Source organism: Heterodontus francisci, chromosome 4 (assembly GCF_036365525.1).
Source record: "Heterodontus francisci isolate sHetFra1 chromosome 4, sHetFra1.hap1, whole genome shotgun sequence".
NCBI lineage: Eukaryota > Metazoa > Chordata > Chondrichthyes > Heterodontiformes > Heterodontidae > Heterodontus > Heterodontus francisci.
The window spans coordinates 103,483,155-103,498,578 of record NC_090374.1 but is presented as its reverse complement, the minus strand read 5'-3'; the positions used below and the strand labels follow the sequence as shown (position 1 = coordinate 103,498,578).

Below are 15,424 nucleotides of genomic sequence, written 5' to 3'. Positions count from 1 at the left end.
TGTGACTGTACATTTAAGCTTTTGATGCACATCTATATGGTTTCAGAATTTACAGTTCATTTCTAGTGACCGCACATATCATCACCAATCTCAGGAACTGTCCACCTGACGAAACAAAATGATCACATGGCATATGCCACAGCCAGGTCCAACAGCAATTCACAAAATGTCAAGCAACAGCAAATTAATTGCTTCAGCTCCTAACTATCCATTAACATGGGTCACTAATTAATTACGATGCTAAAACAATGGCAGATTTACAGCACATCGTATGTTTTTTCCACTCAAAAAGTTCAAATCGCAACTCAAGAATTTACTTTGATTTACTGAAGTGTTTTTCTATCCCCCTCCCCCTCATTCTGTTCACAGTGGCTGTAAACCTACTCTGCCAACAACTGGTGCCCAATAGCTAGAGGCAGCTTGCCTTGTCAAGTTTCTGTCAGCCTGCAAAGGTACTCTGCCATTGCCCATCCCCCGCCCTTTGTTCTCCTGAAAGCACTAACTGTGCTCAGCAGTGAACTGCCTTTACCCATTAAGAAGGCATTTTGCCTCCTGTTTTGACTGGGGTGCGGGGAGAACAGGCACGGAGTAGAGGCAGCTTAGCAGAAACAAGAAACTGCCATTTCATTTCCAGTCCAACAGTATCTAATTCTTTCTCCTGCTCTCCCCCAGTTCAACCAACATTTGGCTAACAAATTGTACCTTCCCTCTATAAACAAATGATTTGCTCTGCAATTACACCATTCATAGACTTCTGTTGGCTATCAGCCAACTGCAAGCTCAGGCTCTATTATATTTTAGTGTGGTTAAAAAGGCAATAAAACATATTTCAGCTTCATATGACTACAATGTGATAAGAACAGCATCATCAGAATCAAGTTGACAGGTTAGTGACCACAATTCTGTTGATTACATAACCCTTTGCCCTCCGTCCATTTTTTTGACCAAGACTCCCATTTCTCTGAGAAACATCAACTCGAGAGATAGACTGAAGGAATAAAATTCTGAGGGACCCACTTTTCTGACTATCTATATGGTTATCAGCACAAATATTCTAGACTGTCAGCTAACTAATATGCAGGATCAACATATATTATCTACAGCAGGTTTTACAAGTTTGCTCAAGTATTTGCTAGCAAAGTAACAATCTGGTATCACTGCATATTTAAAAGAGAATTTTAAAGCTTTAAATATATTCATGCAAATAAAATACCAGGATAATACTTGTAGAAAAACATTTTGGTAAGTGTCCCATCTTAATTACTTTGAACTTCAAAACTACAAGTTTATCTTGGACTGCCAATGGGATTACATCAAGAATCTATCCCTGAGTACCCCACTCTCTCCTCACCTACATGCTGACCCTTGATGACTCCTTCTGCAGACATGGAATCAATTTGGCATCCTATCGGACTTTGAGCCGACCTTCAACCTTTAACCTCTCCATCACAAAGAATGCCTAATTCCACCTGCATATTATGACCTGCCTCTACCCCCTCCTCAGCCCTTCTGCCACTGAAACCTGCATCTAAATCTTTGTGACCTCCAGACTCAACTATTCCAATGTTCTTGTGGCTGGTCTCTGATCCTCCACCCTCCATAAATTAAGCTAATCCAAAACCTTGCTGCTTGTATCCAAGTCTGACTCACCCAAAAATCCCTGATCTTACTGTCCTACATTAGCTCTCTCAATGCCTCAAATTAAAAATGATCATCCTTGTGTTTCAATCCCCCTTGCCTTGCCCCACCTATCTCAGCACAACTTCCTCCAAAATCCCTGTTCATCTATCCCCTCACCCTCAGCCCCTATCTCCATTCGCCCCACTATTGGGGGCCATGCCTTCAATTGCTTTGATTCCATGCTCAGGAATTCCCTCCCTAAATTCATACACAGCACAATGTATCGATATGGTCAATGTCTTGTTGCTGTGAGTATTATATTATCCCCAAAAAGAAAAATAAACTGCACTATTATGGTTATCTTGCACATCACACTTCTCAATCGGAGGCAACACCCCCAAAGTGCATTGTGCATTATGCTGCCCTGGACCCTTGAATGTTTACACTACTCATATTTTATGAATGCATTCTGCAGGAGCTGTAAACAGCAAAGCCAATGACAGTAAAGGAGATGGCATTTGGAAGCAAAAACTGACAGCTTTAAAGAGCCAGAGGCAATTTAAGTGCCCTGGGATTGGAATTAAAAATGTTACACTGATCACACATGACTTCTCCTATTACAGAATAATAATAACTCAGTTTCTTTTGCTTTGGGTATTTTTAGTAAAATGGAATATGTTGTCCATTTACCTCCTGATGAAACCAAGCTATCGAACCTCCAATTTTTAAAATACAATCTCATCTTTGGAAATTGCTAGCTTTAATTTTAGTAAAACAGAGAGAGCCCTCCTGGCTTTTAAAAATACAACTAACATTTTACGACTGAAACTGTTTAATTGCTAAATTAATCTGTCAACAAACTATCAGAGTCAGCATTTTGTGCTACACACCAACTGTACAAGAGTTTATTCAATGTTTAGGATTCTGTTCTTTGAAGTCTAAGTTCTATAAATTAGGAATGGAGCAGAAATGTTGCAGGGAGAAGCAAGGGGCATTTTAGTCCAAGAAGAAACTTAGAACTCTGCTATACAGACAAAAATGCTACATTGATACACATCTGCTGATTTTCAAATAGTAAACAAAAACACTAATTTCACCAAAGTTTGTCCAACAGTATTAATACTCAAATAGCTATCCCAGTTTCCCAGTCAATCAAGCATCTGTACACCATTATTTCATAACAGTCTGAAATACTAGATACCAATTATTTCTGTTACCGCATTTGCATTGCACAATTGTGCTTTTATTAAACAAAACTGGATACAGGCCTTCTGAATACACCAAAATAATATCCTAAACAATTAATTTCCTCAATAAAGGTCTTCCATGCAAACATTAAAATACTCTCCTGGCCTTCGCTGTCTGTCCAACTAATCTTGTGCAACAATGGTGTGCCATTACTTTATTCATTGGGAAGTGGAACAGCTCCCTTTGTGTGTTAGTAATATATTATTTTAAAACAGGAGATTGGGTAGTCAAAGAGTGAGGATAAAAATGGAAGAAAGGGATGGGCCTTTCTAAGCACTTTTGACATTGCTTTACAAAGGCAAGATTGTTGAAAATCAACGAGTGCAGGACAAAGAATGAATCTACGCTCAAAGTCAGGAGGGGAGGCCAGATTTGTTTATTTAAAATGAAGGTATGAAGACTATTAATCTAAGAAGAGTTCATGCCCAGTCAGGATTAAAAGTACACTGGCATTCCCCAAGATACAAAGACTGAGAGAGCCAGCAGAGAATGCTAATGTCAGCAAGGAGGGTTCTTATGGAGGAAACAGATTGTGTAGGATAATATAGCGATGGTGTAATGGAAACAGCTGCTTGTTTTATACTCCAGTGTCTGGCATCTGCTACAGCATCATGGGAAAGGTTGGTTTAGGATTTCGACAGCAAATGTAAATCCAGACAACTAGCCAAACAGCAGGATGCAGAATGTGCACAAAGAGTAGGATGATCTCTTTAGAAACAGAGAAAGAATGGGAAAACAGATTCCAGCAGGGCTTGGGTTCTGATGTAGTACTGGGAAATACTACTGGAAGGCTGCAGGTTTAAATGAGATGCCCTGCTGGGTTTGGGTATTGTATCTGGGCAGTAACAAGCATTAATTACCACAATTAAAGAAATATACAGCACAATGCGCAGAGACTTAACTACTGCATCTGTGGCATATTACTTCTCACCTACCCCCCTGCCTTTACACTGACAGTACAAGCCCGAACAAGGATTTGATGAAATGCTTCACCTGTCAGTGCAAATACACTTAGTCAATATTCAGCGCTAAATGCACCATATGTGAAAACCTCAGGAGAAGGTTGAAAAAAATGAAACACACCCCTCGATAAAGCTAAACCAGTACAAGGCCATCTGCTTCAATTAGAGGACTCAAATTAGAAAAAAATACAGCTATCAAGATGTTTACGAGACAAACCTGTTCTCTTTGAGGAAATACCTCCTTTACCCCACAATGCACAGAAAAGAAAGGGATTTTGCAGCATTATCCATTTCTTTCCAAAATCAGCTTATCCTCATTTCATTTAAAAGGACTTAATTGCCTCTAGTTTATTTAATAAAGAATAAACTCTTGTGGTTATCAGGTAGACATCAGGACCTGTTCTTTCACATTAAATGCTTTTTGGAAGTTAAACACAAATGAACACTGAGTTCTTAACCATACTTCTATATGTAACAAAGTTCAGCATCCACACTTATGAAGACAGATTAAAGAGACGTTGGATCGGCAGGCGGAAGATGGGATAATACAGTTTCAATCTGCCCAGTTACCAAGGGGCCACTAAACATCCTGTTTCTTACTGAAAAAAAACTTTTAAAAAAGTTAAAAGGCATCAGATCTCATTTTACTTTATATACTACATTCTAACAATAAATAAATACCTATCCAGAGTGTATTCTGTATTCTCTGTTTCCAGTAACTAATTTATAGTAACTTATAACTTTTGCACGGTGAAAATAAAGGTTCCATTTATAAATCAGCATTTAAAAATTGTCCAGTACCAGAAAAATTGAGCAATTTAGTCAAAAACTAAAACAGATACAATTCACATCCCCCTCTAAAACTACTAATGAAACAGCGAGACATGTGACCCCAGAGAAATGCATCACCCCTCCCCTCATGAATTTGCTTTCAGCTCTCCAAAAATGATACAAACAGCCCTATTGTCAGCCAATTCACGTTTAATCCATGCATTAATGTCTGAATAGTTTTACAACCTTTCATTCAAATGCAAAGGCTTTGTTCAACTTGCCAAGACCATTTAGTTTGGATTAAAGGGAAAAAAGCAACAGATACACTGTACTAAAAACCATCACAGACACAAAGCAGCCTTTGGTATTACTGCTGTCCTTCTCCTTTAATACCCTTTAGTGGCAAATTATCGCTTGGCCTGATCTTCTGTTCTTCACTAACAAAGGTTATCCAATTTGAAGATCTCGTCCCAGTTAATGTTCCAAGCTGCTGAATTAAAATGCTGGTTCAAGCATCTATTTAACCTGCTGAATACGCTTTTTGGGCACATTTTCACAATGCTTAAATTGAGTTTCCTTTAAAAATAGGATTTGTGCATTTCAGCTGGTCAGAAGCACACACGCATAGTGCTTCATTCTAGCGTTTCCATTCCCCACACAAAGTCTCAGTAAGGAAGAATGGATGATTTTTAAAAAAGAAAGAAAATGTATACTCTACCACAGCATATATTTCTAATGTTCTCAAGCAATTCCCTCATGTTTTTGGGAAACTGAAATAATGTAAATCATGTATTATGTTAACTTAAACGATAGAAAACAGTTGGCTTTGACATTTTAGTAGATTACTATCCTTGTACTTGAAAATTTGACAGCTTTTATTTTACTTATGGAGTCGTGCTCTGTGCATACAGATACTTTCAGCCTTTGGCTTTCTATAGGGATTGGAGAGCTCGTGTTTGACAGGGTTTATCTAAGCTCAAGGACGAGCTTTATGCTTAGCTGGCTGCAAGATTTGATTACACAGATGGATTTCCTATCTCACTTCCATGCTACTTCATTTTAGATCCTGTGTTCAACTAAAACTCTGCAATCAGGGTCATCTTCTGCTACTTATAAGTAACAGATTCCACTGAAAGTGAAAACATACACAATATGGAAAAAGACCAAATTTGAAACTAATCATTTCCCATTGTTTATACAAATATGTCTAAAATGTTAGTTACTCTTAAAACTATTACACAAAAATGTTTTTTTTTAAAACAGGAAATTCCGAATCTTCCCAGATCAAATATTTCCAATGGGCGTAGACTGTAGTCGTTGTATTGAGAGTGGGTGTCATCTTAACAGAATTATTTTTTGTTTTTTTGTTAAAAAAAACACAAGGGTGTGGATGACAAACTGGCCTGCGATCTCTTTTTCAAAGGGATGCAGCCTACCACAGGAAAATGTGGTTTACTAATCTTTCCTAAAATAATCTACGATAAATTGAAATTAAGAATGTCATTGCTGTGGTTTGACATCCATATGAAAACACACCATTATGCTTCTAATTACCTTGACCCACATGGGAAAAGCAGGAATGCATTATGCGCTAATGATCACAACTCGAGGTCCTGCCTTTTCTTTTGCAAGGAATGGGGAAGATCCTCCCTGCAGCTTCACTATTAACATGTCTGTTTCCTGTCAGCCCACTCAGAGATAATGTCATTTATCTCAGAGCGGCACAAGACCAGTCATTAGCCTCAATAAAAAAGACCTCGAACAAAGAACAGTGATTGTTATCCATTGCTCAGAGTCTGCAGCCAAAAAACTAATTTATTTGGGGGAAGGGGGCGTGGAGACATTGAATTGAAGTACTATTTGCACACACACCAACCAGAAGCAAGTTTCTCCTTATGAATGTTGATTATTGTAGATGATTTAAGTAACCACATAAAGCACCAGCCTTAAACACTTTAACAGTCAATAGAATTTCATTTTAAACAGGAATAGAAAATGCAGGAAACAGCAGGTCAGTCATCATTGGTGGGGGAAAGAGTCAGCATTCTGATGAAGGGTTCAAACCGCCAGTTCTCTCCACAGATGCCAAGTTTTTCCAGCATTGTTTCTGTTTTTGTTTAAGATTTCCAGCATCTACAGTTTTGTTGCTTTTTGTTTTGAGTTTAATTTTAGTAGTTTTTTTTCATTAAACTAAATTTTCATGACAAAGATCAATAGGAGTTTTGTTGGGAAGGGTGTAAAGGGATGTGAAATAAAGCTGTGTAAATGGAAATGGATTTATGAAGCTGAGCTACAGATCTGGCATGATGTAATTGAATGACGGAACCGGCTGGAGGGGCCGAAAGACCTACTACTGTTCCTATATTTTAACAAAGCAGAGAATATTTTTTGCAATGAATGAATAGCACTTCAGATCTTGCTTATATAAATGAAGACTTATCACTGGGAAAATAGGTTTGTGCTGTGCAACATCGAATCAACAACCCTCTGTATGAAGCTCAATGGCTTCTGCATCTTTCATTACTGTCATGTGTACTTTGGTTCCTAGAAATCAGTGAGGAGGCCCACTCAGAACACACACACACGTCAAAGCAATCTGCTAAATGCTGGCTTGCTTTCAGATTAATCCTCCCTTTTCTCATTTCAACTTCATACAAGAAACTCCTTTTTCAAGGCCAGCTGCACATTTCAAATTCCATATTCTCATAGTACTTGAATGGCTATATTCTAATACTTAAGAAAGTCTATAGTATTTAAAGAACACACATTTTTACCTCTCCTAGCAGACTCATGTGTTTAGTTTAGAGATACAGCACTGAAACAGGCCCTTCGGCCCACCGAGTCTGTGCCGACCATCAACCACCCATTTATACTAATCCTACACTAATCCCATATTCCTATCACATCCCCACCTGTCCCTATATATTTCCCTACCACCTACCTATACTAGGGGCAATTTATAATGGCCAATTAACCTATCAACCTGCAAGTCTTTGGCATGTGGGAGGAAACCGGAGCACCCGGAGGAAACCCATGCAGACACAGGGAGAACTTGCAAACTCCACACAGGCAGTACCCAGAATCAAACCCGGGTCCCTGGAGCTGTGAGGCTGCGGTGCTAACCACTGCGCCACTGTGCCGCCCTTTAGTGCTTTCCCCTAACATTCCTCTTAAACTTGTTACTAAAACTTGCAGCTACAATTTTGGTTAATGAAAGAACGTGCATTTGTATAGAGCCTTTCATGACCTCAGGAGATCCCAAAGCATTTCCCACAACCAATTAAGGACTTCTAGGAACATAAGAACATTGGACTGGAGTAGGCCATTCAGCCCATCGAGTCTGTCCCACCATTCAATATGATCATGGCTGATCATCCACTTCAATGCTTTTTTCCCACACTATCCCCATATCCCTTTATGTCATTGGTATTTAGAAATCTGTCAATCTCTGCTTTAAACATACTCAATGACTGAGCTTCCAGTCCTCTGGGGTAGAGAATTCCAAAGATTCACAACTCTCTGAGTAAAGAACCCTCTGAAATGTAGTCACTGTTGTAATGTGGGGAAATAAACATTAAAGCACAAATAGTAAACTCATAAAATAGAGCTTTACAATAAATTTTGATAATAATGTGTTCTGACCTTGTCTCCTTTTAGAGTTCAGTCCATTAATATGATTTTTTAAAAGAATTTTAACGGCTTTTACAAGCATGCCGTTTTACAAATGAAATTAGAAATCCAGCTCATTAGCTGGAAAAATTTAATAGCAACTCTGCTCTCACAGATCTTAGGAGGTCACTACAAGTTCGTCCAGAAAGTTCTCAGCAGTCAAAGGCCACCAGCTCATTCACCCACTCTGAAAGAGCTCTGGTCACACTGTTCAAAGTTACAAAGCATTAAGTAGACTGAAGAGTTTTTTGTTCTACAGGGACTCGTGCTAGTTTGTGGTACCATTCACCAGCCAAATCTCTTCTTGCAGAGTTTTGAGTCAGCTTTTTAAATCGCTCACATTCAAACAACTCTGTCCTTTGTTTTCTTCATTAATGACTGCTTACCACTTACAGTCCTTTGCTGCAGACTGTAAGAGACAAGTAATAGCAGCATACAAAGAACAGGAAGGTATATGCATGTTTCCATTCAGTTAATCAGCGGGAACAAAAGAGAGAGTAGAAAATGTGTTTCTGGCTGCAACATTTTCAGTACCATTCCTTTCCATTTATTAGTCTTATGTGACTGAAAAATAGTTGCTAGCATTAATGGTATGTCAAGTCATTTGTGAATGCAATTCTCAGCTGTGAAATGTATCACAGCATCACTTTCAAAAGGCGACAAATTCCTCCCTGAGATATTAACAGGCCTGCACTAGCAGCATGTTTTCGACAGCCGACTCTCAATCCTACTTAGAAAACTACAGTGTGGAGTGTAAAACACTGGATTGAGTTTCCAGTTGTGCTCTATATTCCAGTACTGTACTTTATCAATTAAGTCAATTAATCCAGTTGGTGATTGCTCACATCATTAATGTCCTACCTCAAGCCAATCAAATGCATAATTCTATTCCTTTGACTGGATAATTGAAATTGTAAAATCTTATTTGATACTGGTGAAGGACTGGGTGCTGACAAGCCATTATTAGGTAATCCTATATTGGAAGGATTTTGCAAACTCCTAGGAGTGGTTATTGGTCTTGCCAAGTCTACTTAAGTCAGACATGTTAGCAACAGCTAAACCACAAAAATGGGCTACATCGAAATAGTGCAAACAAGTCAAATTATAGGCTGCTTTTTACTTGAGCAATACTTGTAGGGAGTGGCAGGTTTTACAACATACTTGTGGTTTTCTGCATAAAAGGCAGGCAGAAACAGAGTCACAAAAATAATTAGTTTTAATAGGCTTCAATTTATCATGTTTTACATGATTAACTGCAGCAAACAAATAGAATAAACAGGCCAAAAATAGACCTGCAAACACACTGCAGAGATTAAACAATGACTGCAACTCTTGAGGATTTACCTTGTACCTTTAGCAACCCACTACTCAAACAAGTATAGTGTTGGACACATTTGTCTTCAAACTCATTTAAACCAGACAACTGTATAAATATTTCACAGCTTGTTACAACACAGTTTAACAAAATGTGCCTTCACCTTTCATATAAATAACAAATACAAGGACAAGTGTATACATTAAGATTATGGGTTCCATATCAGGTACCATTTCATTTCCTTCAACCATATACTGTGTATGCTGCAGATTTAAATCTGAATGATCTCTGGAGCAGTCAAAAGGAAAACAGGCTGTGCTAGAATGAATAGAGTCTGCTTGTCAATTATATCTGGGAAGAATCAAGACAAGCAAGAAACAGTACGATTCTGGACATTTTTCTGTATGACTCACTGACTGAATATCAGCAGGCACTGGTTTTGTACACACAGTCTTGATTGTTTTGAGGAATAGACACACTAAAACATTTTCCCCAGGAGACTATTTGAGGTATAAATAAGGAAGAAATAGGAGTAGTGAAACCACACCACTCTAATCTCTGTTGCCATGACACCTGCCTCTCGGATTTGAAAATGTACAGATTGCCTGCTAAACAAAACTGTTGAATCTGAACATTTGGCTGAAAGATTAAAAAGGCTCGGGGGTGCAAGGAGCAATGCTTTCTGCATTCCACACAGCCAGCGAATTCAATCAAATGGTCTTGAAGCTTTAACCACAGCCATTGTGCAGAACAGATTAGAGCAAGTTATCTTGATATTTAAAGCAGATTAAAACGGCTCCCAATTTGCAGTCCTGCTGGAGACCAAGGTAAAACGATTTGATTGGGGAGTTGTCAAGCATGTCAAACAGTTTTCCAATCTCCTCTTCATTCCAAATCTGTTTAGATACCCTTCTCATGACTAATAGACTATGGAACATTAGCCTCTGCACCTTACTGTTTAAATCTTTATTAACATCTCAAAGTCTCCTTGAAAGTGTTTCCCCGGCAATAAAATTAATCAAATAAAATACCATTTTCCAAGTAGTATCAGCAGAAATACAAAGGTCACCACCTCAACAAGCTGGGAATTCACTTTACACTATTATGTACTGGAACAAAATCCTCTCTGACTCAATTGATCACTTCCATTGCAGAGAATCAATTTATTGAGTTGAATGGGAAGGGAAAGGTTGAAAAGTGGATCACAAGGTGCTTGACAAACTACATTAAAAAGGAAGTAATTACTCTGAAAGGACTAATTTTATTTAGGTTTTCTTCACCTAAAATCACATACAGCCCAAAAACTTCAAAGTGCACTCAAAACAAAGCAGTTTTAAACACTGAGCATCGATCTAAACATTCTCATTAGAAATAAGGAACTTGAAGGACTTTTTCAGGAATGGTGAGGACATAGTTTGTGAAACTATCACCCACAGTAAGTGGCAAGCTTCTTAAAATGGCACAATTCCTCTGACCCCCATAATTATCCAACAAACAATGCATCAGAGCCTCCTGAGAAACTCCAGTCTTTGGATAATTACCAACATACCAGAAGCCCAGTTGCACACTAACAAAGGAAGGCAAGGGCAAACTTCCCTTTCACATTGGATCTACAAAATAGAGATCATCGTGCCCGTACTGATGTTAATAAAATGCCAGGCACCATATCAACCATCTCTGCATTCCAAGCAGGCAAGGCCAGTGCAGCTTTTATGAAGGCGTTTAATGTATTTGATTACAAAGCACCTCCCCCCACCCTTCAGGCAAACAGTAGTGATTACAATAACTTCATTTCTCTCCAGCTGTGGGTTTGTTCCATTGTTTATGTGTATGCTCATCACACCAGCCTGTTACTTAATAAAAATAAGGGAAAATGTTGAGTTTCTTCACATATTTGAGCACTCTAAAGCCATATTATATCTATTATTGCACTAATGAATGATTATAATTTGGGTTGTTCGTGACAGTTGTCAGTTAAGAAATACAATCACAAATCCTTTTATTACCCTCAACTTCAGATTATAATTGGGAGCTGTTCAAATTAAAGCAACAAAAATACTGCCCTGATGCATAAAAGTCATTCCAAGAAAGACATCATCTTTCCTGTTTCATTACTCAGCTCAATGCACCATTCACATCGTCACACGTCTGCATGAAATAAACATTTTTGGTTTTTAAACAAAGAAACCAACAACAACAACAACAACAAAAACCCCAACATTGCGTGTTACCTTTTCAGTTTTCAATTTCTTGATGGGTCGGGCACTCTCCTCGTCATGCTCTTCATCATCTTTCTTCAGTACAATTGGGTTGTTTAATATTCCTGACTCCAGAGTGTTTTTAATGTCCTGGGTGCGGGGCGAGGGCTCTCCGCAGCACTGTAAGGAGCTGCTGCCGCCTTTGGGACCGAAATTGAAGAGATGAGCGGCGGCTGTCACCGGCATCGACATCGGAGGCTGGCCAGGGTGCACCCCCACATCCTGCTTATTGCCATCCTTGCGGGACCTGCTAGCCTCCTTGTCCCGCTTCGAGCCTCCCCTGCCCGAGCCCTTGCCCGCTTTCTCCTCCTTGTTTTTAGTGCAATTGCCAATGGTGCTGTTATTATTAATATTATTGTTGCAAACAGTGCTGCTGCTGCTGTTGCTGCTGCTGCTAACTGTTTGACCCAGGGCTGAATTCATGCCAGAAACCTCTCCAGGGCGCCCTTGAACTTCCTGCCTCTTGCCAGCACTGCTAATTTCAGGAATCCCATACAGTGAGGCAGAGGAGAGAGATTTATTAGCATCCTTGGAAGTTTTGCTTCTTTTCACTTTGGATTTGCCAGTCTCCTTGTGGGAATTGCCTTGGGGAGGCTGGACGGAAGAAGAGGTAAATTTGAGGCTATCAGAAAGTGCTGGAGCTGATGCTACATTAGCCCCGCAGTCCTTGCTGCTGCTGCTGGCTGCAATGCTGGTGCTACTGCTGCTGTTACTCGAGTTATTCATTTCCAATTTCTGCCTGTCTTTCTCCAAATCGGCGTCCAAATCGATGATCAGATTCCCCACTCCAATCTCCCAGTCATCGCCACTGTCGTAAGTATCAACCGCGTTTGAATCAACACCTTTACTCGTAGCAATGGAACTGTTCACTGACATCCTGAAGATGGGATCGCTTGGATAAAAATTGGATGAACTTCACTGCTTTGGATCTGGGAGGACATTCGCTTCTCCGCCACGTGTTTCACCCCTCTCATGTGTTTATTTTATATACAGATAGATAGATATTGCCCTTATTTTCGAGTCACACGATCCACACACACGAATAAATTACTTCCTGCAAAAAGATAAAACTAATAAATCGGTTGTTGGGTAAGACCAACATTTTTTCTTCTTTTCTGTCCTCCCCCTTTTTGCATGTAGATCTGATTTGAACTTTCCAATATTAAAATACAATCCGATTACATGGTTTTAAAAATAGGTCTTTCGTGTCGCCCTTTTCATTCTTGACCTTTGTAATTTCACACTGACCCAAATGAGAGACGACAACAGCAGAAACAAAATAGAGAAAAAAATAACTCGGACTTGAAATTTTCTTTGCGAAACATTAACATCTGAAAAAGTTATCATAGTGCAAAAGAGACGCGTTTAAAAAACACATTGCTGGAAATGAATCAGCACTCGTTCGCGCTCCATGAGCTCTGCACCAAGGTGGCCTCAGTGACCGCAAATGAGGTTGTTTGACAGAGATCAGTGTAACCATTCAAAGCCTGAAAAGCATGCATCATGGGTAGCTGCAACTCTTACCTTTAAATCATTCAAACATCTCTTCCCCGCATCACACAGCCCCCCCAAAATAAAATAAAAATCTGCAACATTTCTCCATACATCATACATCCTGCACAACTTGTGCTAATATCAATGTAATACAGAATGGAAGAAACATTCTAAACCTCATCGCCAAGTCAATGTTTCACTTTTATCCCCTCCTCCTCCTCCTCTTTCTCCTGGCACATAGACCGGATTCTTTCCCTTTTCCCAGCAAACGAAAAATATTTTAAAGTCCAAACACGCGTCCCGATCAACAACAATAAAAAATGCATGGGAATATATATTTAATTAAAAAGAACTGTTACAGGGTTCCAAAAATAAAAATCATATAAAGTTTTCAAACTTCACATTCCGCCTTAACCGCACACTTTTGGAAACATCATGATCAGTAAATGATTATGCCAGAAAGAGAGAGAGAGACAAAACAGAAAGGAAAAACTACAAGCGTCCGGTTGAAAGAAGACAGAATGTGCTAACCCTGGGATAAATTAGTGAAGGAAAAAAACAGCAGAAACCTGGACTGGATTACACATTTTGTCCGGACGTGGCACCATCGTCTCTCAAAACAGTGTCAAACATACAAATTAAGCGAGGAAACGACGCCAGTCAATCATGTGGTAATTTCATAATCGACTATTTCAAATACAAGACAAGGACAGGGGGAAAAGGAGGGAGGAGGAGGAAGGGGAGAAAGAAGATATTTTATACAACCAGGACCGGTTTGTTGCAAACGTTGACGATTGTCTGCTTACCATTTTCTGTCATCTTGTACTCGGATTAGGAGCTACACAGTTTAATTAGCTGGCGTTTAGAGCTAAAAGCTGTAATGAATTGTTGATGGATTTGAAGGGGGAGGTTGCCACAACCAACCATCTAAAAGCAGCTATTTTGTTACAGTTCGAGCTTCAATCACGTGAATCCAAGATTCCCTGTAGCTTGACGTGAGAACAAAAATCGGTGACAAGCGTATCAGAAACTGATCTTGCCTTAGAGAGAAAAAAAGGGGAAAACTTGATATCTGAAATTTTAATCGGGGGTGGCGAGAACTTCTTAGGGGTCTGGTATCGTCTGGGTGAGATTAAATGCAAATTTTTAAAACACGGTGCGTGTTCTTTTCATATCAGCCATAAAAGCAGGGGAGGGGATGCATTCGTGATCGACAGCCGTAACTGCTTATTAAAGTCAACTTCAGCAAAAACTTGGAGCTATTTACAAGCTCAAGTTAGCACGGTAAGTGTCACGAGGGACTAGTAGCCAAAACAGAAGCATTTTGTATTTGTTTCCCCTTTTAAAAATCGTGGAAGTACGAGAAATAAGGAAACGGCACCCGATACAACTTTTAAATCAACAAGGTGAATCAAAACCATATCATATTCAATAATAGTCCGCTTTTATCCAAAACTCGGGATGGGCAGTAAAATGTAAAAAGAGGAACCTTGAAAAGCGCTCACTTGATCACAAATGCGATCTCTGGTGTGATTGATAAAACTTTATACTCAGATTATTGTACAATATACTTACGATCAGTACTGGCTCGGTTTTGCCCTGGTCTTCGTGTGATCTGAAATACATTTTTGTTTTGTTTTAAATCAAATCTTGTACTAATGTGACTGCCTGTCCTTTAGCTCTCTGCCTGTGTGTCGTGTTGTACTGGGTGTATTGGCTTGCTCTCAGTGTATGTGTGTTGGTGTGTTTTGCTGGGTGCATTGGCTTGTCCTCATGATGTGTGTGTGTTTTGCTGGGTGCACATTTCTCTCTCTGTCTGTCTCTCTCTCTCTCTCTCTGCTCCAGACCTGGCTTTGCTCCTTTGTTTCACAGCCATTCGCCCTGCAGCCACTCAGAGCGCAGCTTTTATGAAACTCAGCCCAACCATTGGCTGCGCGTTTTCCCATCTGTGTGTGTGTATGTGTGTGAGAGAGAGACAGAGAGACAAGAGAGAGAGGAACTTCCAGCACAAGAGTCAAGTCAGTCCCTGTGTGTCAAAGGAGCTTCCAGCAGAGCCAGCACTGGAGCATTCAGCTCCCAGCAGTGGA

General features: G+C 39.6%; 1 protein-coding gene across 5 annotated transcripts in view; it reads right to left on the bottom strand.

The window, feature by feature from the left end:
* Positions 1-15,163, bottom strand: part of LOC137369168 (zinc finger protein 608-like) — a 107,048-nt gene extending 91,885 nt beyond the window's left edge. For 2 of the 5 annotated variants that reach the window (XM_068029930.1, XM_068029935.1), the window contains exon 1: positions 11,817-13,305. In XM_068029930.1, the coding sequence (XP_067886031.1) occupies positions 11,817-12,719 (903 nt within the window). In that variant the 5' untranslated portion in view covers positions 12,720-13,305. Of the gene's footprint in view, positions 1-11,816; positions 13,306-13,367; positions 13,785-14,143; positions 14,264-14,912 lie in introns of those variants that run through there. The other 3 variants (XM_068029933.1, XM_068029934.1, XM_068029932.1) reach the window with 3 other exon arrangements.
* Between the last annotated feature and the right edge of the window lie 261 nt (positions 15,164-15,424).